General features: G+C 50.0%; 1 protein-coding gene across 2 annotated transcripts in view; it reads left to right on the forward strand.

Annotated features, from left to right (window-relative positions):
• The first annotated feature begins 769 nt into the window (after positions 1-769).
• PDIA5 (protein disulfide isomerase family A member 5) overlaps positions 770-22952 on the forward strand; it is an 89103-nt gene continuing 66920 nt past the window's right edge. Inside the window, exons 1-2 of one of the 2 annotated variants that reach the window (XM_046659100.1) lie at positions 770-920; positions 21353-21479. In XM_046659100.1, the coding sequence (XP_046515056.1) occupies positions 876-920; positions 21353-21479 (172 nt within the window). In that variant the 5' untranslated portion in view covers positions 770-875. Of the gene's footprint in view, positions 921-11208; positions 11276-21352; positions 21480-22952 lie in introns of those variants that run through there. The other variant, XM_046659101.1, reaches the window with a different exon arrangement.

Below are 22952 nucleotides of genomic sequence, written 5' to 3' on the forward strand. Positions count from 1 at the left end.
AATGAACATGTAACTCTTTGTGTCTAACTCCTTTCACTTAACGTGTTTCTGAGGTTCATCCATCTTACAGCATGTGTCAGTATGTCATTCCTTTTTAGGGCTGAATAATATTCCATTGCAAGGATATAACATGTTATTTATCCATTCATCTCTCAATGGAGAGTAGGTTGTTTCCACTTTTTGGCACTGAGAATAACGCTACTATGAACACTGGTGTACAAGCATTTGTTTCAATACCTGTTTTCCATTCTTTTGGGTATATTCCTAGGAGTGGAATTGCTGGGTCATACGTTAACCTGTGTTTAACTTTTTGAGGAACCACCAAACTGTTTTCCAACAGCTCCGTAAAGTTTTTCTGAATAAAAAAAGAATAGGTAGGTGGGATGAGGGTTCTTCCTATCCTCCACAAGTAGCACTTCCGCTATTTGCAGGCTGCGTGATATGGGTCAAATCACTTAAATTCTCTGGGCTGCTTCCTCAATCCCAAAGTGGGGAAAATAAAATTTAGCACTGTGAGCTGAATGAGGTCTTGTTTCTAACGCTCCGGCAGGCACAGAGTAAGCCCCCCAAATTAATTACCTTCCTTTACGTCCTGACCTTGCCATTTGTGCTCCACTTGTGTTCCTGCACGGTCTTGGGGCCAAGTCCACACGCACGGGCCCCACAGCTCAGCCTTGCTAAAAACTACAACTCCCAGCGAGCACTTCTTCCCGGCCGCCTCTCCCAGCCTGGTGCGCATGCTTTGGCAGACGTGGCACCGCGAACTCGGAGGCGGGGAGCAATTGGGAAGTGGCGGTGGTGGTTGGACCCGGCGGAGCTGCGGACGCGGGAGCCGGAGTGGAGACGGGAGCCGGCCGTGGGCAGCGGCGGCGGGGATGGCGCGGGCCGGGCCGGCGTGGCTGCTGCTGCTGGCAGTCTGGGTGAGGCTGTGGGGCGGGCGTCCGGGCTGGGGCGGGCACGTGCGCCCCGCGTGCGGGTCAGCGCTCCCTGCTCCTGGCCCTCCCCGGACGTGCGGGGAGATGCCTCCGGGCACCGGGGTGGGGGTGTGCGTACCCGGCGGGCGGGGAGGCAGCGGGGTGGCCCCAGTGATCTCTCCGCGGAGCGCTCCGGGGCGCAGGGGCCAGAGGGAGCCCGGGGGGTGCTGGGCGATCCCGCGCAGGGTGCTTGCGCCGCGGGCACAACTTTGTGGGGGTGCAAGACAGGGCGTCCCGCCGGCTAGGGCAGGACACCCGCGGATTGGGGGGTGCACCCCGCCCCAGACTCCGGGCCCTGCACCTGTGTGAGTGCCGGGTGGGAAGGCGGTGCGTTCCACCTGCACTGCCGGAAACATTATTTTAGGGCCACCTTGTTCTTGGTTTTGACCCTGGGCGGCTGGGAAACATTCGGTCACCACCTGGGCCCTCGCCGCGCAAGGCTGGGCGGGCTGGGTGGGGTCGTCGCGAGGAGTTCTGCCCCTACAGCCAACGGAGGCTGGCTGGAACCTCAGCCACTTTCTGGCTGTGTGACGCGGCGTATCCTTTAATGTATCTGACTTGGTCTCCTCATCCGTGAAGTGGGGACGGTAAAGACGCCCCCCTCACAAGGTTGTCGGGAGGGTCGGATGAGAAATCGGAGGAGGAAGCTCTGTAAACTGCAGAATCATACAAGAGTGGAGGAGGGGTGGGCTCTCCAGAGGAGTTTGCTGCACTTGGGGAGGAGGCGGGGGCTCGGGGCATCCCTGGAAGAGGTCGGAATGGGTGTGTCCACCGCGCCCGGGACCCTCGGGTTTGGCCTTGGTGTTGCTGTGGGTGTGTGATGGGATTTCGTGGCCGCCTTCCACATCTCTCCCGTAACTTCTGGTCTCCTTTATTTTAGAACCATCTTGGCTCCTTTTTCCCCCCCGAAGTTCCAGGGAACTTCCTGCTGCTGGCACCCTCTCCAATCCAGATTTTTCATTTTTTTTTTTCTTTCGGGTGTGGCAAGGATGCTGGGCAAACGGGAAGAGAAAAAGTCGAGTGTGGATTGAGTTGCTTTAAACACTTCCTTCTTCCGATACCCTGCCCTTTTGGGATCACCAGTGAGGAGTGGCCCTGTATTTTCTGGCTGTATGGGAGTGGGTGGGAAAGGGCGCTCCCTGTCCGCCTAGATCTGACCGTTTTCCCTCCCAGAGAAGATTAGGCGGGAGTCGGGTAATGTCACGTCACTCACCTCTAGGTGTGTTTGATGATCTGTTTGCTTTCTATTCCTCGAGCCAGTTGGCCTGGGTGAGTCTCTAGGCCAGGCAGGACTGCAGGACTGCGGCAGGGCCATCTCCACTGAGAACCCCCATCAGGTCTTTGCACTTGGGCTGTTTTAGGAGGTCCTGTTCTCCTCTCGTCTTCCCTTTCCCCCCTCCCTCCTGTGAGAATAAAGGGCTTGGGAACTTGACCAGAAAGAAGTTTAATTCAGCAAACATTTATTTATCAACCACATTGTTTGGCACTGGGTTGGATTTTGGGTGGAGAGCAAAACACACATTGTCCTCCAGTGTGGCCCTGGGTTGGGAAGGGAAGTCCAAGCTGCAAGTGCTGATACCTGAAGTGCTGGGAGCCTCCACTGAAGGGGAGCCGTACATTAAGTTAGAGGGCGCTAGCCATGGCTCTCCTGAGGCGCTGGGTTGAGCAGTCTGGAGGGAGTGTGTGAGTCAGCCGGGCAACAGAGGTCTGCTGGTGCCGTCCCCAGGGAGGTGCAGATGAGTGGGTAGGTTTGCTGAGAGCACTGGAATCTGACAGTTCCTCCTTTCTCCAAGCCCTGGATTGGCTTAGCAGGAGGGAGGCAGGGGTGCAGAGTCGGTGGTGAGTGGCTGGTGGTCACCAGGGTGGCCTCTCTAAATTTACACTCTCTGTCCCTGTGATAAGGGCTCCCCAGGTCCTGAGAGTGGGTTGGGTTTCTTTGTTCACTAATAATTACTGAGGGCTGATTGTGCAGAGCACTGGGCTGTGACCCGCAGATGTAATGAAGTATAAAGGCCTCTACAGAGACTCGTGGACAGTGAGGTACACCCACCACGTCTTTTACAGTAGTAAAAATATGAAAATAGCTTAAATGTTCAACAATAGTGGCATGGTTAAATGACTTCTGGCCCCGTCCACACCAAGGAAAGTGATGTTGGTAAAGAATGTTTATATTTACTAGAATGCTATGTTTATTATCAAAATATTTTATGATGTTTATGAAGAATATCTAAGGACATGGAAAAGTGCTGGGGTGTGATAATTAGGGGAGAAGCAGGATGCAAAACTGAATCCCAGGGTGGCTGAAGATAGCTACTGAAGTGTTTGCGGGATCAGCAGTGCATTGTAATGTTAACCACGATTGTTCTGGAAGGTGGAGTTGTGGGCAACTTTTGCTAACTTCTTTGCATGTGGTTTTTGTGTTTTCCAAGTTCTCCCTGTGAGTATCTATTCATTTTTGATCAGAAAAGTTAATACAGGAAGCTTTTTAAAAAGGTTCCTTTGGGGGCTCTCACCCTTTCACAGGAATCCTAGGGTGGAAAGTGTCACAGTCAACACTTGGGACAAGCTGGTCCGGCCCTTTCAGACTGGGGGTCTCTGCGCTCAGGGCCTGTGGCTGGGGAGGCCATGCTGTCTTGTCCCCAGCTCTGTGCCGCCTGTCCCTTCCTGCTGTCCAGCTCAGCTCCTCCCTGCAGCTGACCCTTCCCCAGGGCCGTTCATGCTGATGGGTGTATAGTCTGCATCCTATCCTTGCAACGGAGAACTGTCAGCTGGAGAGGCCCGACGTCACCCAGCCGAAGTGGGTGCAGTGTCAGGCCAAGGACTGGGACGAAGTTTTCAGTGGTCCGTAGGCAAATTGGAAAAATAACAGTGGTTGAATGGTTTTTTTCATGAATCCAAATATTTTCAGTTTAAAAACTTGTCCATTTTTTTTGACATGGCTGTCTGTATTGGGGAGAGGGTGGTTTACAGTGTCCTTTTGAAAAATGAAAATAGTATATTGTGATTTTTTTTTTAAAAAAGCATTTTCTTGATAAAATTTATTTTTAAATATATAATACACATTATTATATTTAAAAATGTATATATTTAACAAAATATATCCTGCCAATCTGTGAGATTCCAAAGTCTAGGAACTACGGATCTAACTCAGCCCTCTATTTTATAAGAGAAAAGTGAGACTTCGAGAGGAAAGGGGCTCACTCAAGGCCCCCCGGGTTGTAGAGGCGGAGCCGGAATTAGAGCAGCCTCCTGAATTATGAGTCAGGGTTCTTCCCCCTCCATCTCTGTCATCCCAGCCCCTCACCTCCTGCCTGCTGCCCTCCACCCAGGCCGCTGCGGGGGGCCTGCCTCACGGGGCCTTGAAGCTGAGAACCTGCTGGGGCGGTGAGCGGAGGTGCAGGAAGCAGGAGATGTTTGCCCCGGTCTCTCCTGCAGAGCTTTTTAATGTACACGTTTTTAGGTTCTATACCATTATATGTTTAATAGGCTTTTGTGGGCTGGCCTGGGGACCTAATTGCCACTTAGAATGCTGTTTGGAACCTGGAGTGCACTTTTCCCACAAAAATAAATACATTACAGAGGAAGTTTTGAAACAGCACTGGCACGTAAGTTGGAAGGATGGCTGAATGCTGCTTGAGTAGCTGACAGTGATGCTGTGGATTCGGGCAAGGGGAGGGCCTGGGCCCTGAGTGATAAGGTAAGGGCCCAGCTCACGCCTCACAAGGAGGGCAGACTCTGAGCTCTGTGAGTGGTGGGGACCCTCCCTGTCCTGGCTGTGGTGTCCCCATCTTTGAGCCTGGGGCCTGCATGTGCTTGTCCCCAGGCTATGTTTGATTGAAGGGATTAGTGTTGCAGGCAGAGAAAGGAAACCTTCCAAGACTGAGACAGAGAAATGAGGAGTGATGGGTCAGGCTGGGTGGAAGGGAGGATTTGAATCCAGGGATGGTGAAGAAGACTGGAAAAGTGGATTGTAAAGAACCATAAATGCCTGGTAAAGCTTTTGAGGCTCAATTCTGTAGGTAGTGGAGAGACACGATGAAAGCTGCCCTTTTATTAACAAGATCAGTCAGGCCACAGTGTAGGGTTGGGTTAGAGTGGGAGAGACTGGATTAATTTTCCCAGAACAACACTTTTCTTCCTTTTATTTTCTTCTCTGTTATCTACAAGATAAAGTCAAGTGTGATGGAGTGGAAAGAACATGGGCTTTTAGCCAGCTGGACGCTCAGGAGCTGTGTGACCTTGGCCCTGCCTCAGTTTTCTTGTTTGTCAGAGGTGTTAATATCCATCTTGCAGAAGTGAAGGAATCAGAAATGATACAGGAAGCACCCAGCACAGTGTTGGCACGTGGGAGTGCCCAGTACACAGAGAGGAGGTGCTGGGGAGGCCAGTTAGCAGGGGGCAGTGAAGGGCAGAGCGAGTATGAGTGGAGGTTGCAAGACATAGATGGGGGGAGGGCAGTCCTCTGCCGCTGGGATTGTCCCCATCACAGTTCCTTGCAGCTGGGCTCTTGGATTACTCCTTGGCCCTCCCTGCTGGGCCCCTGTGGAGCTTGGGGTGCGGGTGCAGAGGGGCTGAGAATTTTAGTGTTCTGTCTTTCTCTCCTCTTTCTTCTGAAAATGGATCCTCTCTTGAGAACGGAGATACCAACCACACTGCCTCCCAGGAGGGTTCGCGTCAGTTTTGTGGTTTTGTTCTGTGGGCCTCTTGTGTCTTGCTTGGTGGCTGTGGTAGGTTTTGGAGGCTGTCTCAGTGACAGTGGACCGGAGAGTACTACATGACATGCTGCATGGCGTGTAAGGAGAGCCTGAGCTCTCTTACAGTACCCGGACCTCCACGGTTTCTTTGCCCCACTCCCCTTCTCCCTCCTTCCTTGTTTCTGCACCTGGCATCGTCAGTCCCAGTGGGAGAGGGAAGAGTGATACTGCTCACCCGTTGCCGGGCTTGTCTGTCCTCCTGCCTGGCCCATCTGCGGCACTGACTGGAGCCTCTGACTTCCCATTTGACCTGTTGGTGAGAATTATAAAACACTTGGTGCATTGGTAGAGGGCTTTAGAGTTTGCAAAGCCTTTTCCTATTTTTCACGTCTGTGTAGTTTTGGGTCCCTTGTTAACTGGGTGAGGTAGGCTGTTTAATATTGCTACCCCTAGAGACGGGTGGGTGGCTGGACAGAGAGGTAGGAAGAGATGCCATTAGACAAGAGTAGGGGCGTGGCCTGGAAGGCAAGGGGATAGACAGACAGTTGGGACACATGTAATAGTTCTCAGGGGCTCGTCTGAATGTTTAAGCAGCCGCCACGTCAGGTACTGTTTTCTGAAATAGCTGCACCAGCCATTTTCCTGGGGTGTCCACGAAACTTGCTCCTTAGCTCCCTGATGGCCTGAGGAGCGGAGGAGGGGCCGCTAGTTGGGCACTCACTGACCATCCTTCTCCGCTTTCTCATCACCCTCCCTATGTAGCTCTAGTTTGCTGTCCCTCTGACCACCCTATGTCCAATAGGACCTCTTCCCACACATCAGTCATGACCATTTCTGAGTAATTAGCTTTGCAATCATGCTGTGGGGGGTTATATACTCAGATGGCATGTGGGGTTAGGGTAGCCTTTTTGTGTCTTTGATTCCCCAGGGTCGCCTGAGTCCCCCAGTTTGCTGTGCGGTCTGTTCCCTGGTGGCCTGATGGTGAGCCTGTGCCTGGCTTCAGTGTCTATCTCATTACCCTGGCTGGGCATGGTGGAGTATCCATCCTCCACAAAGAATCCTGCCATTCCTCCAACCCCTTGGCACGAGCAGATGTCTTTAACTTGTGAGCAGATCCTTTAATCCTTGCCTTGGAAGGTATTAATGGAGATCCAGGCTGAGAGCCCTAAGCTGGGGCTTAAACATAAAGATGATCTAGCATCCGAGCCGAGATGTGGGCCTGGCTAGAAAGCTCCGTGGTTTGGCCAAATAGGGCAGGCTCCTGAGGAACAAGCAGGCTTGCTGTCGCCAAGGGGTGTGACCTTGCTAGATCCTGGGCAGAGCATTGTACATGCCCCTATGTCAAAGGAACATGGACCAGCATCTGTATGCTACACATGTCACAGATGCTCAGTCAGTCCACAGATCTTTCTTTTTTTTTTTTGACAGATATTCCTTGAGAGTCTTTTATGAGCCAGACATACCATGCTAAGACATTGGGGACATAATGATGAATAAGATAGACACCATTCCTTCCTCCCGTTGCCCAGTGGGAGAGCCACTAATTTATTATTTAATTCAAGTAGTAAGTGCTAGAAAGAGGATGTATGAGGTGGTAAGAGAATGTGTAAGAGGGGTCCCTAATCTAATGCAGGGAGTCAGGAAAGGCTTTTCTGTGGACTTATGGACCCTTTTTAGAATGATGTTTTAAAATATGTACAGAATGCATAGGATTACAAAGGAAACCAGTGATACTGAAATACAATTATAAAAATAACAAATATGTGATAAAATGATATTTACAGTTCTTTATTAATGCATCCTACGAGAAGATCTAGTGGCAGGTTTGATGTTTTCTGTAATTTTAAGTAGTGATGACCATAAACAGTGTTTCAAGACATCTCTACTAGTTGTCCTGTGATGAAAAAATGTGATTTCTGGGGGACAAGTGGCAAAAAAAAAAAAAAGAAAAAATGTGATTTCTGTTGGTGGCAAAGTCACAGACCAGTGCTAATGTCATTTGTTATCTACGTTCATAGGAAACGGAGGCTTAAATTTCAGTTAGAGATTAGTGAAGATAAAGATAGAATTTTTCCCCGTCCAAATTGGTAGACCTCAATGTAAAGAAAAATTATTCAACAACTTGGAAATAAAAGATGGTTTAGTGACTTTTCAATGTCATGCTTGAGCACTGTCTAAGAAGCCTGCCTAAGGGCCCTCTGTGCTCTAGAGAGTGTAACTTTGTTTATTGTTCTTTAGGACCCACTCTCTATAAAGTTAGATAAGATGCAAACGATTTCTGTTTGGTAGAGAAAAGAGGCCCAGGGTTATTGCCCTGCAGGACATTAACTAGTTTGGTACCTAATTTAGCAGTGTTATATCAGGATTCTTTTTTTTCATTGATCATATGCATATTAGTTTGTTATAACTTATTATTGGTTTTTTTTTGTGAGGAGGATTGGCCCTGACCTAACATCTGTTGCCAATCTTCCTCTTTTTGCTTGAGGAAGATTGGCGCTGAACTAACATCTGTGCCAACCTTCCTCTATTTTATGTGGGATGCCTTCACAGCGTGGCATGATGAGCAGTGCTAGGTCCGTGCCTGGGATCTGAACCTGTGAACCCTGGTCCGCCAAAGCGAAGCATGCAAACTTAACCACCATGCCACTGGACTGGCCCCTATAACTTCATTTTTTAAAATCTTTTTTTTAACCTTTTTTTCTTATATCCTCTCTGGACATAACCTTGTCATTTCAGTGGGTTCCTTATTAATGCGTTTGGTAACATTTTGAAATATGGTCAATATCAATTTGTATGAGAATTAGGTTTTTAACATTTGAGAATTATACTTGACCCCACTTTTAAGAACTGTTGAACGAGCAGGATGTGAAGGTATGGTGCTGAGAAGGGAGGTCTGGGCTGGAGATGTTAATTTAGGGGTGCTGCTCGGGAGGGGGTGAGACCCCGGGGAGAGTGTAGAGCAGGAAGACAGGTGGACCGAGTGAGCCCTGAGGAGCTTCAACATTTAAAGGTTAGGAGAGGAGGGTTTACAAAGAGTATAGAAAGGTGGCCAGAGGGGTAGAAAGGAGACCAAGAGTGTTTTGCCTGGAGGTCGAGCAAAGTGAGAACTGGAGGCTCGCAGTGTTCTGCATTTGGCAGTCGTTGTTGAACCCCCACCCAGAGCCTCTTTGGTGGTGGTGGGGCGTATCTGAAAGGGCTGAGGAATACAGGTGGAAGATTCTGGCTGTGAAGGAATGGGGAGTGACATGGGGTCCAGAGAGAGGGTTTTTAAAGGATGGGACAGCGGCAGAGGTTTTCCACCCTGGCTCTGGATCCAAATCACCTTGAGTGGGTCTGTGTAAAAATGGATTCCTGGGCTCCCCATGTCTGTGAGATGATTTTCCTCAAGGATAAAGCCCAGGAATCTGTATTTCTAACAAGCCCATACTTAGAGCTCTGTTGTAGCTACAAACCAGTTAAATTTACAAATTAATAACCTTAATTTTATGTGGTGGATAGTATTTTGCCAACTGAGGTTGCTGCTCTGGGCTGAGTGGTGTGGCACAAGTTCTGCTCACGTCCTGAGCCATGCACACCCAGAAGTGCGGGCAGGCAGGTAGCGGAGGAAGGATGGATCAGGTGGCATCTGGAGCTCTTTTCGGTTGGCCAGTTGCTGGCCTCTCAGCTCTTCTTCTGGGTGGAGCTTGAGGGAGACCAGTGGGAGGTAGTCATTGACGGGCAAAGAGAAGAGCACGGGTCTGTGCTCAGGAGACCCCGTCTGAGTCCTGGCTCTGCCATTTTAGGCTTCCCTTGAGGTGAATCCCTTAACATCTTTGAGCCTCAGTTTTCACATCTCTAAAGTGGGGCTAGTGCCACCTCTTACACAGATTGTTCATAGCAGTTTTTCAAACATTTTTGCTGCAACTCCTGCAAGAAGTTATAGATTTTACATTGTAAACAAGTACATCCATAAATATAACAGATAGAAATGTTTCACGGCATACTCAGCCCTGCTACCTGTGGTACACACTGACGTTTTCTATTTAATGTCATTTTGAAAAATGCTGGTGGAAATCCCCTGAATTGATTTGGTGACTCGGCTCTTGGGTTGAAGCCTGAAGGATGGCCAGCAGTGGTTTAGACTCTCAGCTTGGAACCCTGGATGAGATCACGTGTGTAAATGCACGGATGTGCTCCATGGGTCCTGAGTGCTTGAATTGTTTTCTTATCAATTAACGGAGCTTTGAGTCAGGGCTGGACTTCCGGAGGGGCAGTTCACCTGCCCTGCCTCCCTCCCTGTGCCTAACTTGCTGTCCTTCTGCCAGCTCTTCACGTCGGCAGGTCTGGCACACCAGGCTGGCAGTGGCCCAAAGCCCTCTTGGCTCTGGAAGAGGTTTTCCAAAACATTAAAAGCTTTAGGGACTTAAGTCCTGGTAAGATGCACTTGCGGTCTCAGGGTAAGGAAACCTGTTGTTACCAGCCCTTGCGTCAGTTGGCCTGCCCCTGAGTGCCCTTTGTTGACAGCCACGTTTGCTGTGGGGAAGGTAGGGGGAAGAAAGGACTGTTTAGAGCACATATAAGGTGCAGGCTTTAAAGGAAGCAAAATAAAGAAAGGCAGCTGGCTTTGTGTTTCTAGGAGCAAGGAGTAAGGTGTGTGGCTCCAGGAGTCTGTCGTCTTTGTGCTCCACCTTGGGCGCTGGGGTCTGGCAGACTTGGGTCTGAGTCACGGCTCTCTTACCTCCTTGCTGTGTGATGTTGAGCAAGTTTCTTCACTCCTCTTAGTTCCAGTTTCCTTATCTATAAAATAGGTGTATAATAAAAGTAGTGATTTAATTCGCTTGCCAGGATAATGCAGTTAGATAATCCTGTGAACTGCTTAGCTGCTCCCGCTCACACAGGAGGCGCTCTGTGTTTTGGGCTGTTCTCATTATTGGGGCTAATCCCCAGGCTCTGGATTGGGGATTAAAGAGTCCTCTCTCGGGGGTCTGTTCCTGGCCGAGTGCTTTCCCATTGCTTGCTCTTTCTTTTTTTTTAAATTTTTTACTGCAGTAACATTGGATTATAATATTATATATCTTTCAGGTTACATCGTAATATATTATAACATTATATATCTTTCAGGTTACATCATAATATATTTTGAATTCTGTGCAGATTATATCATGTGCTCTCTCTTTCTTAATAAGCACATTTCGGTCCTCAGCTGTGGCTAGTCAGGGGACACATCCGAGGGCCAGGCCGTGTCTCTGTCTCTGTTGCGCTCTCTCTCTCTCTCTCTCTCTCTCTCACACACACACACACACACTCTCTCGCCATTCAGGGACTCACGTGCTCGTTTGTATCTCGAAGGCTGCTGGATCGACGTTTAAACATTGGGAAGTACCGGTGGTGAAATCTCCGAACTTGGTTTGAGGTCAGCCCTTCATTCCTGTGAAGAGTGGTGTCTAGCCGTGGTGGTTGGTGACAGATGCTTAAAATTTGCCCCTTTAAGGGGCTTAAATTACCCATATTTTAAAATTAATGCTCTTTTCTGTCTCTCTGTCATCAAAGCCACTCTAGGTATGTGCTGCATGCAGAGTGCTTTGCAGATTGCATATAATAGTTCCTATAAAAGCTACGCAATGCCAGGTGAGCAGTGGAGCAGACAGCCCGAGGGACGAAGGGCAGATGAGCGCCCTGCGCACTTACGTGGGAGGTGCCGGTGAGCGCTGGCTGGCCGGGTGGCAGAGGGTGTCAGGAGGCCTGTAGGGGCTGGGGGAGGCAGTGTTTTGTTGTATCCTGGGCATCACCTTTTTTGTACTTTTTTAGGTAAGTTTTTTTCTTGACTCTAATTTTGAAGTAATTTTGGACTTATAGAAGAGTTGCAAGAAGAGTACAAAGGGTTCCCATCTGCCCTTTACCTTGATGCCACACGTATTAACATGTTGTCACATTTGTGTTACTACATTCTCCCTCTGCGTATATAAAGTTTGCAGACGTGGTGCTCCTTTGCCCCCTAAGTATTTCAGTATTTCCTGAAAGGCAAGGCCATTCTCTTACCTAACCACGGTACAAAGATCAAAATCAGGAATGTAGCACTTGGCTCAGGATCCAGTCTAGAATCACACTTTAAATTTACTTGTCATATCTCTTTAGTCTCCAGTTTCTCAGTCTTTGTCTTTTGTGACCTTGACATTTTTGAAGAATGTCCCTCCATTGTGTTTTTGATGTCTCCCTTCAGTGCAATTATATGGGGAGGCATATGATGTCGATTTGACCCATTACTGGTGGTATTAATGTTGGTCCCTTAATTAAGGGGGTTTCTGCCGGGCTTCTCAGCTGTGAAGTTATATTTTCTTAGGGGAGATACTTTGAGATTGTTAATTATTTCTTGATGGTGGCCAAATGGCAGTTAATTTTTTTTTCTTTCAATATTTCAATTGGACACGCCTATTATAGTGAGTTAGGAAAATAGACAAAGGGCCAGAGTAAAATCTATCCAAGGAGAAGCCTTACTTTGTTGCATTTTTCTTCTTCCAGTCTTTTTCTGAGCCTAATTTTGTGTGTAGTTGTAATCATACCATGTACATTTTGAGTTCTATTTTTTAAAACTTAACATTAAAACAAGTATGTTTCCATTGCACAATCTTTGAAAACATCATTTAAATGGCTGTGTTACTCTGTCAAGTGGTGTACTCTAAGTAACCATTCCCCCACTGTTGGGTAGTTAGGTTGTTCACAATTTTGGGCTTTTATGAGTAGGACTCTATGACTCATATCTGTGTCAGAACTTCTGCTAATTTCCTCAGGGAATTCCCAAAAGTGGAATTACCAAGTCAAAGAGCATAAATACTTTTAAGATAGTTGATAAATTGTGCCAAGTAGCTTTCCAAAAGAATTGTACTGGCTTAGGCTTTTGCCAGCACCGTATGACAGTTGGATGCCATATTTTAAGAGATTTGCTAATGGTGTTTTTCAGCTTTTTTCTAAAACTGTGACTTACCAGTCAAGATTTGTATTGGGATTAATTTCCTCTATTTTGAGGTATGAAAGGATAGGTCTTTATTTCCAAAAATAAATGATAATGTAACATAGCACATTACTCTTTCCGGGCCCTGGCACTCTGCTCCCTGCCTTGGGGTAGCGCTGAGACTCATGAGCGTGGCCGTGACTGGGGCAGATCGTTCAGGACGATGAGGGACTTGGGGGCACATGTGAGGAATTGGGGTATTTCACCTATGGAATCCTAAGAGGGACCATGTTTGCATCTTCAGAGTGTGATAGGCTGACAGAGTGGTGTGGGAAGGGGAGCAATGTGAACTTTGTAATGACTGGAGCTATCCAGGGTGAAACGGTAGGGTGGAGGCCATAGACTTCTGTGAATTAATGTGTTTAGTTCCCACAGCCTTCTGGCCCCACTCGGTTGAGCAGCCTCAGGAGATTTTGAGTCCTTGGCTCTAGAGGGCTCCTGGAAGCTGGAGACGGCATGCGAGGAATGTTGAGAGGAGTCCTGTATCAAGGAACCCAACCAGCCCAACTCAGGCCTGTTAATTGCAAGGGATGTCCTGGACTTTTTGGTCTCTTGCTGTGGTCCCCTTGCTAGTAAAGGGCTGAGGCTGTAGGGAAACTGGAGAGTTAGGAGCTAATTTCCCTTTCATTTGTGGCTGGCTGTCACCAGGTGACCAAGATAGCTGATAAGAATAGGCACAGTGAAACTTTGGAGGAACACAGTATATCAAACCTTTGATAGTCTCTTTTTCTCATTCCTTATAACAATTTATGTAAAGTATAATGCATGAATTGATGCCTTAGACCCTTTGAAATATCCCAACTGGAGCAGATATTAATATTTCTTTCTAGTTAAAGCTTTTGTTTCAGGAGGTATTCAACATCTACTTGTATGTGTGCCAGAAAACCAAGAATGATAGTGCCTTAAAAAGATAATTTCACTTATGTAGATGCCTGGAAAGGGGTGTTCCAGGGCCAATATATCTCTGTGGTGTCAGGGACCCAGGCACCTTCTTTCTTCTTACTTCACATCTTTAGGAAGTCCTTCCTCCTCATTGTCTCAGGTGGCTGCTTGAGTTCCAGCCATCTTGTCCAAATTCCAGCTGGCAGGAAGGAGGAAGGGACTCATATGGATGTCTACTAGGGACAGTTCCTAAAAGTTGCCACATAACACTTCTGCTTAAATTCTGGGGGCCAGAATTTAGTCACATAGCCACTCTTGCTGCAATGGAGACTGAGAGCTGTAGCTTAATGTGAGTGGCCATGTGCCCAGAGAAACTCAGTGCTTTCTTCACAAAGTATAATTGCCTCACCGTACTTCTCTGGTAGTGCCCGTGAGAATAGGTTTGCCGGATGTCACAAATGGGAAGGACTTTGGAATCACTTTCAGCCCCTTCATTTTACAGAGGAAGAAGCTAAGGCTTAGAGAAGGAGCAAGGACTTGTCCAAGGGCTCACAGCCGGTAAATATCAAAGCCGGCAAAAATCTGGGTTTCTTGTTCTTTCCACCAAACCTCCAGCTCTAAATTCTCAGCCAGCTCGAGTTCTCTGACCTTCAGGTCATCTGTTTTTAACGTTTTTCCTGGATCCCTTTACCACCAGCTTCTTAAAAGTCTAGACTTTTAGATTCTGACGTTTCAAAACTATTTTGAGCAAAATGTGGGTTACATACACTAAATTAAACCGTTTCTTCACAGCTCCCAACGTAAGAAGGGTGTCTTTTTTCAGGTGACAGGAAAAAAAGTCAAGTCCCACCTCTGCCCTTTTTCCTAAATATTATTAAGCTTCTGTCCTCCAGTCTTCCTTCTTTAGCGAGCCGCTTCACGGTCCGCACCGAACAGTGACTGTCGTGGCAGGGCAGACATCTTCCCAGCTGCAGAGGACGGGAGGGCGCCCCAGAGACCTGGAGCTTTTTAAGCTGAGGGTGTAGTGTGGCGAGGACTGTTCTCTCCGGCATTTTCCAGAATTGTACGACTCTTTACCTCTTTGGTCTGGTGGTGATGGTGGGTGAGGTTAAGCGAGGAGGGAGGCGCTGTGTGTTCTCCGTGTTAGAGCGAGAGCAGGTGGAGGGGCGCAGGCTGGACACAGCGTCTGATCAACAGCACCTCTGGGCTGATTGCCCTGGGCCCTGAGGACTCTGGGGACAACAGCGACCTCTGGGCTTGCGGGAAGCACAGGGTTATAAACCCCTGCTGGGACCCTCCTTGCCCTGAAATTCGGGCTTTCCCTGGCTGCTTTGATGGGCCCTACCTGGGAAGGAGGTGCTCCTTTTCTGCTTGGGTTGCCCCAGGTGCAGGGAGCTTGTGGGGTTGAGAAGCAGACCCCTCTGGCCAGGAGCTGGGACACCCGAGCTCCAGTCCTAGCTCTGCTGCTTACCTACTCTGTGACCCTGGCAAGTGATTTAACCTCTCTGAGCCTCAGGTTCCTCATCTGTGGGGTGAGGCTAGTACCCGCTCAATGGGTTATTGTGAGGGGCAGACAGGCCCAAACCCTGGAAGGAGGCTCTGTGTGTGCTGCGGGACTCTTGGTCTGGGCTGCTGTGCGCATGGGGGTTATTCCAGGTTTTATGATCCTGAATGTGTGTATGTGCACGTTCCTTCCTTTCTGGACCTGCTGTTTTGCCTGATTGCCGGCAGGGCCCTGGAGAGGAAGGGGTGGTGCCTGTTTTACTGTTGTTCTTGAGCTATCTGTGATTTGTCTCACTAATAGGAATAATAAAGGTAATTATGATTATTATGTTCTTCTGTATGCCAAGCGTTCTGTGAGGTTCTCTGTGTACTTTTCTCCCCCTCATTTAGTCCTCAGCCATCCCGCAAAGCAGGTATGGGTACTGTCCTCTCCACCTACAGGTGGGGGAGTGACACTCTGAGATCATCTCGCTGTAAATGATGGCACCTAGGTTCGAGGCCCGGTCTCTCTGACTCCAGAAGCAGTGCTCTTTCCGCAGTGTCTGGGGCGTGGGAATCCCACAAAGGGAGAAGATGTGAGTGGGCTTCTAGGCTGGCCCCGATACGGGCAGACAACTGTTAGGAGAACACTGCAGGGAGTCTGGAAGATGAGGAGAGCCAGCCCGGGTTCCTCCAGCCCATTGCCTCCAGCCAGGGTGGGGGTGGGGTGAGGGGGGAGCTGCGCCAGGCACCCTGGGTGCTGCTGGGCTCGAAGAGGGCCTGTGCTCTGATGGGGGGAGGGGTGGGTGGAGTGGGGTGGGGGCTGCTACTCTGATGGAGGGTCCCGGTGTTCTGAGGTGGGGAGCTCACTGTGATGGGTTGGGGCCTGATGGGGCCTGGGGGCGCTGGCTCTCCAGTGCAGTCCGGACCTGGCTTTGGGGCCTGTAGTCCTCTGCAGGAGGAAAAGGGGAAGCCGTTTTCCCCAGCAGTGTTCCACCCTGCACCGGGGAAGGTTATGGGTGTCAGCCCAGCCAGGGGGCTGCTCAGCCCTGATGCAAATGCTGTTAAAGCTCAGAGTTGGTGAGCAGAAAGAAAACAATTATTGGAGAAGGTCAGGAGGAGTTTGCATGGTGAACTAAGGGGGTTTTTTCTCTCCTTTACCTCCAAAGCGAATGACTTAGAATGTAAAGAGGCTGCCAAGCCCGGGAGCTGTTCTTTGGCTGGCTTGGGAGGTGGCTGGCTTTGGAAGCACTTCTCAGACACTGCCCTCTCCCCGTGAGAGCTTGACAAAGCAGAGAGTTTGTGCATCATTAACGTTGTTATTGTTGCTGTAGTTATTGTTGTCAAGGTTTGTGGGTTGTGACTTATGAAGTCTGCAGGAAGGCGCTTGGCAAGGTGATCCCGGGCTCACTGGAGCTGCATCTTAAGGAAAGGAAGGAGCATGCACACTGGAAGGGTTGAAATAGACTGAAGTGGAGGAGAAAGGAGAATGTTAAGTGGCTGGAGGAGAGTCCCCTGGGCTTAGGTGAGGGAGGGAAGAGCCCCCCTCCCCCTCTCAGAGTTGCTAAACTGCCATCTTAGCTCTTTGCACACCACGTCCCCTGGTTCCCTCTGGATCTGGCTGTCCCGACTCTTTTTCCTCTGTCGCTCCCAAATCTCCAAATCCTGCCCCTCTGGGCAAATCCTGCCTCTCCTGTGTCCACAAAGGTCCACAGTGGAGACAGCCCGTCCTTCTGACCCTGCTGGGCTGCTGCGCCCCTTCCCCTTGTCGCCCCAGCTCCTGTGCTGGGTGTGCTTTCTCTTCTCAGCAGTCTGTCCTCTGACCTTCTTCCCCCGACACTACTGAATTCTCTGGGTGTCCCTGAGGACTCTGGCCCCTGGATCCATCACTGGTCCCGGCTTTTCTGTGTGTCTGCTCCCTGATCTGTGTTGACGTGGCACTTCCCGCTTCTCCTTCCTGCCCTTCCGCCTGCCTTTGCTTCTCCCCTCATCTGAGGTATTCCCTTGTCTTCTGCTCCTGATTGCTGACCCCACAAGGCTGCTCTCCAGCCTGGAGGCACCAGTGCTGGGATGTCTTACTGTCCATGTGTCCACACCTGGGCTTGTTATCACCTCCTCAGCATGAGACAGAAGCCTCTTCTGCTGCTGTGTCTCAGTCCTTCCGTTTTTGGTTCTTGTTGCATGCTCCGGCTCAGAATCCCTGGAGTCCTTTTAGCCTCCTCTCTGTTCCTTCTCTCTTCCTTCCGTGCTTACATCTGAAGAGTCATTGAGCTCTGCTGTGTTTCCCTGAGGCCCTTGGATTGACCCATTTCTTTCCACTTGGGCAGCCACCTAGCTGGTCCCTGCACCAGGCAGCTGCCCAGTCTGAGGTCATGGCCAGATGAGGCCCTTGAGCCGATCTTTCAAGACCCTGGCCCGGCTCCACTCACCTTCTCCTGTCACACTCCAACCCAGACCCTCGCTGGGCTGTACTCTGTCTGGTTTTGGTGGTCCCTTCCAGGTCTCCCTTGAGCTGCCATGGACTCAGCTTGTAAGGCTCCTAGCGGGTGACCTCTGCAAAGGTCAGGAGTGTGGTAGCAAGTGTGACTTGTCATGTTTGCTTTCAAGGGGCCAGGCGCTGTGCTGGGTCCTGCCCTCCAGAGCTCTTAGTCTAGAGGTGGGGGAGGAATGGGGGAGGCTGGGGGGGTGTGGGACCTCCGTAAAGAATTCTAAACCAGGCTGGCCGCAGGCTGTGCCCAGTTTTAGCCCCAGTGCCGTGCCATGCCTGGGGATGGTGTTCCAGCAAAGTCTGTTTGCTCAGGGTATTTCTGGCTGAGCTTAGGTTCTCTGCTGTGTGAGGTAAACGCTGGGTCAGGGGCTTTGGCGGCTGGCTGGAAAGTGGTTGGTTTACTCTGAGGGTGACCACTAGGTAGATGATCTGAGGGATTCACTGGGTTTTATAGGAAGGAAGCTGTGGGTATGCCATGAGACTCGCCTCTTGTGCCTTTTGCTGTTGCTGCGGCCCGCTCAGCAGCTGGGCACTGAGTCCACTCTCCCTCCCTTCCCCGTCCTTCTCCCCAGTTCCAGAATTGCCGTTGCCCGCCAGTTGCAGGAGGGCTGGTCCACAGGTCAGAGCACTGAGGCCCTGGACGAGGCAGTTGTTTTTCTTGACTGACCAGATTATCTGAGGATTAAAAACAGAGCAGTGTCAATGTGTTTTTCCAACAGATTCTTTTCTTTTTTGCCTTTAATCATGTGCATTGAGCTGTGGCCTTTCTAGTCTGAGGTCCATTAGCTCCCTGGGAGCAGTGGAATAACAGGTAATAATAACGCGGAATGAACTTTCTGGTGGGCTCTCGAGGTGGGCTGCGTAAGGGCAGCGAGTCCTCAGGCGGCGTGCACAGCTCTTGCAGGACACTGAGGGAGGCACGCTTCCTCCTCCTCCTGTGTGCCTTTACCCTGGGGAGAAGGAACCTTTTAATCCCAATGGCAGGTTATATTTAGAAACACTAGAACGTGGCCACATTTCGGTCTTCTACTCTGCTGAGGTAGAAGTTTGTAATTTGTATTATGGTAGCTGATCCTGTTGGAGTGCTTTATGACTTCTGAAGCACCTTTGGTAAGTTGTCCCATTTCCTCCTCACAGCAGTCCCACCAGGGAGGTGTCCATATCTGCATGTCATGTGCAAGGCACTGAGCCTGTGGGAGGTTGAGCGATGTTGCATAGGCATCTTAGCTATTGAATGTTAGAGCTCATGCTCAAGACTTCTGGCTGCAAAGAGGCAGTAGACTGAGAGGGCATGGGCTCAAATAGAGGGACTGGGGTTCAGGATCTGTCCCTGCTACTTATTAGCTGTGTAACTTTGGTCAGATTATTTAACTGATCGATATGATCAAGCATATTAGGTAATCTATAGTTGCCTCTTTTTCTTGACCCCATTCTTCTATAACTCTCTGTCCTGGCTCCATTCTGGGCTTGTTCTGTGGGCCGTAGAACAGTTGCCCTGGACTTCTCTTCGCCATCAACGTGGTAATTCTTGCCTCTCTCCTCTGCTGATCCTTTGTTTCCTAGGTTCCACGTCTTTCTTGTTTTTTATTTACTTCTTGTTTTGGTACAGCGTGAGTTCCAGGAGCTTACTGAGAAAGGGTGCATTGGTGGTAAATTTTTCACATCTGAGACCTTAAGTCTGAGTAAATCTGTATTCACAGTTGACAGAGAGTTTGGCTGGTTATAGAATGCCAGTCGGAAATCACGTTGCTTGAGAATTGTGAAGGCAGTGCTTCATTGTCTTCTGGAGTGCTGATGAGCTGTCTTATGCCAATTCTTATTCCTCATCTTTTGTTTCTGGTGATTTTTTCTTTGAAACTTTCAGAATCTCCTCTTTGTCAGCAGGGTTCTGAAAGTTTTCAGTGATGTACTTTAGTGAGAGTCTTTTTTTAATTCATGCTGCTGGGCCTTCTCAACTGGAAACTCACCTCTTTCAATTCTGGGATATTTTCTTGAAGTATTTCTTTGATAACGTCTTTTCCTCTGTTTTCTTTTTCTGGAGTTCTTTTAATTTGGCTCTTGCACTTAGTGGATCCATTTTCTTATTTTTCTTATCTTTTTCTCCTGTTTTATATTTCTTGATATTTTTGTTTTTTATTTTACAGAGTTTGTTTTTTTTAAGATTGGCACCTGAGGTGACATCTGTTGCCAATCTTCCCTTTTTTTCTTCTTCTTCTCCTCCCTGAAGCGGCCCCCCCCCCCCCCACATAGTTGTATATTCTAATTGCAGGTCAGTTTGGTTGTGCTATGTGGGACGCTGCCTCAGCATGGCCTGATGGGCAGTGCCATGTCTGTGGCTGGGATCCGAACGGGCGAAACCTGGGGCTGCCAAAGCGGATCATGTGAACTTAACGACCTGGCCATGGGGCCAGCCCCCTGATCTTTTTGTCTTATTTTCTAGGAGCTTTTTTCAATTCCACTTTCAACTCTATTGAAATTTTTTATTTCTCTGAGAATTTTACTTTCCAAGAGTTTTTCCTGTTTCTCTGATTATTCCTTTCTCATGGCATGCTATTCTTGTTTTATGGATGTATTATTTTATTTTTCTGAGAAGAATAATTATAGTTTTATGGTTTTCTTCTGTTCTTTTTCTTCTGAGTTTCATCTTTCCATTGGTTTGTTTTTGTCTCTGTCTCCTGTGTGGAGGGCCTTCCTCAGATGTCTGGTGGACCTTGGTTGTCCATCTGTGTTGGAGAGTGAGGCGCTGGGGTGTGGATCGAAGACTGAGTGTTGGGAGGGGTGGAGGGCACACGCTGACTGAGAGGGCCTCTTGGTGGCTATTTGAGTGGGAGCCCTGCCGGTTTATTAGAGGATCTCCATATCACTGCCTTTAGGTTGTTTTCTTATGCTTCTCAGTTTCCCCAGAGAAAAATTCTCTAATCTCCTGCCTCCAGGAATAAGACTGGCGGCATTCTGGAACAGGGAGGGGAGGTGCTGGGGGTGGGGGCTGAGGGGGTGGGTGAGCTCCAGGTTTGGTTTGCGACTTTTCCTTAGTCCCCTTGATTTCTCTCAGGGTCATTCTTCCACCCTCTGCCTGGCGTCTCCCAGCAGAGCTTTTCTTATTCAGTCTCTGTATAGTAAACCCTGTGTTTTCTACCAGCTGGCGGGGCTGGGGGCTGTGGCCAGCTGTGTGGGCTGGGTGAGGGGATCTGCTGTGTGACTGTTCCTTATTCAGGCTTTTAACACCCCCTGCACCCTGGTTTTAGCCCACCCCTCATTGTGCCTGCAGAGGTGCCTGGCCCCTCCAGTGCCCAGCGTGTTCAGGGTTCCTGGGAGAGAATTGGCTCGCTTGTTGTTGCCTGGCCTCCTGAGATCATTGTTTGAGTGGGGAAAGTGGGAAACCCCTCACCCATTTATTCTCATCTTAAACGTGAGCAGTGTTCTTACGTCTCTGGATTCTGCGCTTTGGTGTTTCTAGGTGGGATGGAGTTTTCACGCTGCTCCAGTGTGTGGCATTTGGGGAGCTGTGAGGAATACAGACATTGACCTCCCAGAGGGGTCTTGACTGAGTGGGTGGCAAGTAGGTCCACGCAGCCTGCTTGTGTAGTGTGCAGTCCATACAACCTTATAAAAGTGCATGAAGTGGGGGTGGTTTGGAGACTGGTGGGCTGGGAAGGGTCCTTGGGGGGGGTTGGTGACTTGGAGAGAGGCTGAGGTGAAAAGGCGGGTGTAGTGTTGTGAGAAGGGGATGTGTCTCATCCCTCTGAAGTGAGATGTGCCCCAGGCAGCTCGTCTGCGGGGCCCCCTTCTTCCTCGGGCCCAGCTGGGAGCTGGGGCTCACGGTCCTTGGTTCCTTGATCCCCAGGTGGTCCTGCCGGCGTGGCTGTCCTCCTCAAAGGTCTCCTCGCTCATCGAGAGAATCTCTGACCCCAAGGACTTGAAAAAACTTCTCCGGACCCGGAATAATGTACTGGTGCTTTATTCCAGATCTGGTAAGTGCCCAGCTTGGCCTTGGGGTCGTCCTTCGGGGGTGGGAGGGGAGGGGATGGGAAGGAGGAGGGCAGAGATGGGAGGCAGAGACCTTAGGACCACAAACCACCCAAGGAGGGTCCGAGGACGTGGGATTTGTCAGCTTTCTTCAGAAGACCGGGGCAGAGGCGTGGAGGGACCTGCTGCTTTTGGATCCCTAAGAGGTCGTTTCAGTTCCCTTTTGCCAGTGTTTCTTAGGCAAAGCCCTCTGGAGTCCCTCCCTGCCTCAGGAGGGAGAGGAAGTATGTGTGTGTGTGTGAAGGAGGACGGAGGACAGTGGTCACCGCGATGGGCGTTCTGGCTTCCTGGACCAGCACGGGCCGGCCCTGCCAGGGCATGCTCCATCAGAGCTGGTGGTTAACTTACTGGGTCGGCTTGTTGCCAGCTGAATTGGTCCCAGGCTTGGGGGCACGCACCCAGGCAGGCAGCCCTGGCCCCCATCTGTCCTGCTCTGGGGTCAGAACATGAGGCTGAGTTTGGAGTGGGCTCCAAGCTCAGGACAGGGCAGCCTCAGTAGGGGTGGGAGCAGTGTCTTGCCCTTTCTGACCTTGAGGCTGAAGTGGGCATAGTGGAGTGAGAGACGTTTGCTCAGCTCTTGGCCATGAGTTTGAACATCTGACTGTTGGTGGTGTTCCAGCAGAGTTAAGTGTTTTCGCTGCTCCTGAGGATGCCAAGTTTTCTGTGCCCTGGAGGAGCTACAGCCAGTGGCTGGGCCAGTTCCGGGCACAGCTCTCCCTGGCAGCTCATCCTCGACACTCATTGGCACTGGGGGCTGATGGATGTTTTGGACGTGTGTCCGTCCTGAGGCCTGCATCCTCCAAGCACTCTGGCACATGCTGCTCCTTGCCCTTCCGAGGGCCTGGCACACACTCCCTGAGGTTGTTGGGAGCTCAGCATGTGACTGGCATTTCCCTGCTGTCAGGAATAGGGGGAAACCGAGGCAAGGGAGAAGCAGCGTTGTTCCTGAGGGCTGGGGTATAGGGCCCTGAATCAGCGTGGCTCGCCCCCTTGGATGCTCCTGAGCTAGGTTGTGAGTGCAGGAACACACTCGGTTCCTCCTCTGGGCAGCTGCCGTCGTGTAAGCCATCAGCTTACAAGGATTCTTCAGGGAACTTCTGCCGTGGACTCTCATTTGCTCCTTTGCCGTGAGGGGGGCAGTGCAGGTTGTCAGATAACGTCCAGTTTACGAGTGAAGAGACTGACGCTGAGAGAGAACAGCTGGCGTGTCTGAGCTCTGCCGGCTAGAGGATGGTGGAGCTGGTCCCTTTTGCCACCTCTGCTCGTCTCCTCTGCTGGAGGGTAGGAAGAAATGTAGTCTTAATTCAGCAACGACGGAAGGCCCAGAGACCAGGAAGGGGTTGTGGTGAGTTAGCAGGAAGGGCTCACCTAAAGGCACTAGTGGGTGGGAGGCTGGCCCACCGTGCTCTTGTTTTCCC

Source organism: Equus quagga, chromosome 4, assembly GCF_021613505.1.
Source record: "Equus quagga isolate Etosha38 chromosome 4, UCLA_HA_Equagga_1.0, whole genome shotgun sequence".
NCBI lineage: Eukaryota > Metazoa > Chordata > Mammalia > Perissodactyla > Equidae > Equus > Equus quagga.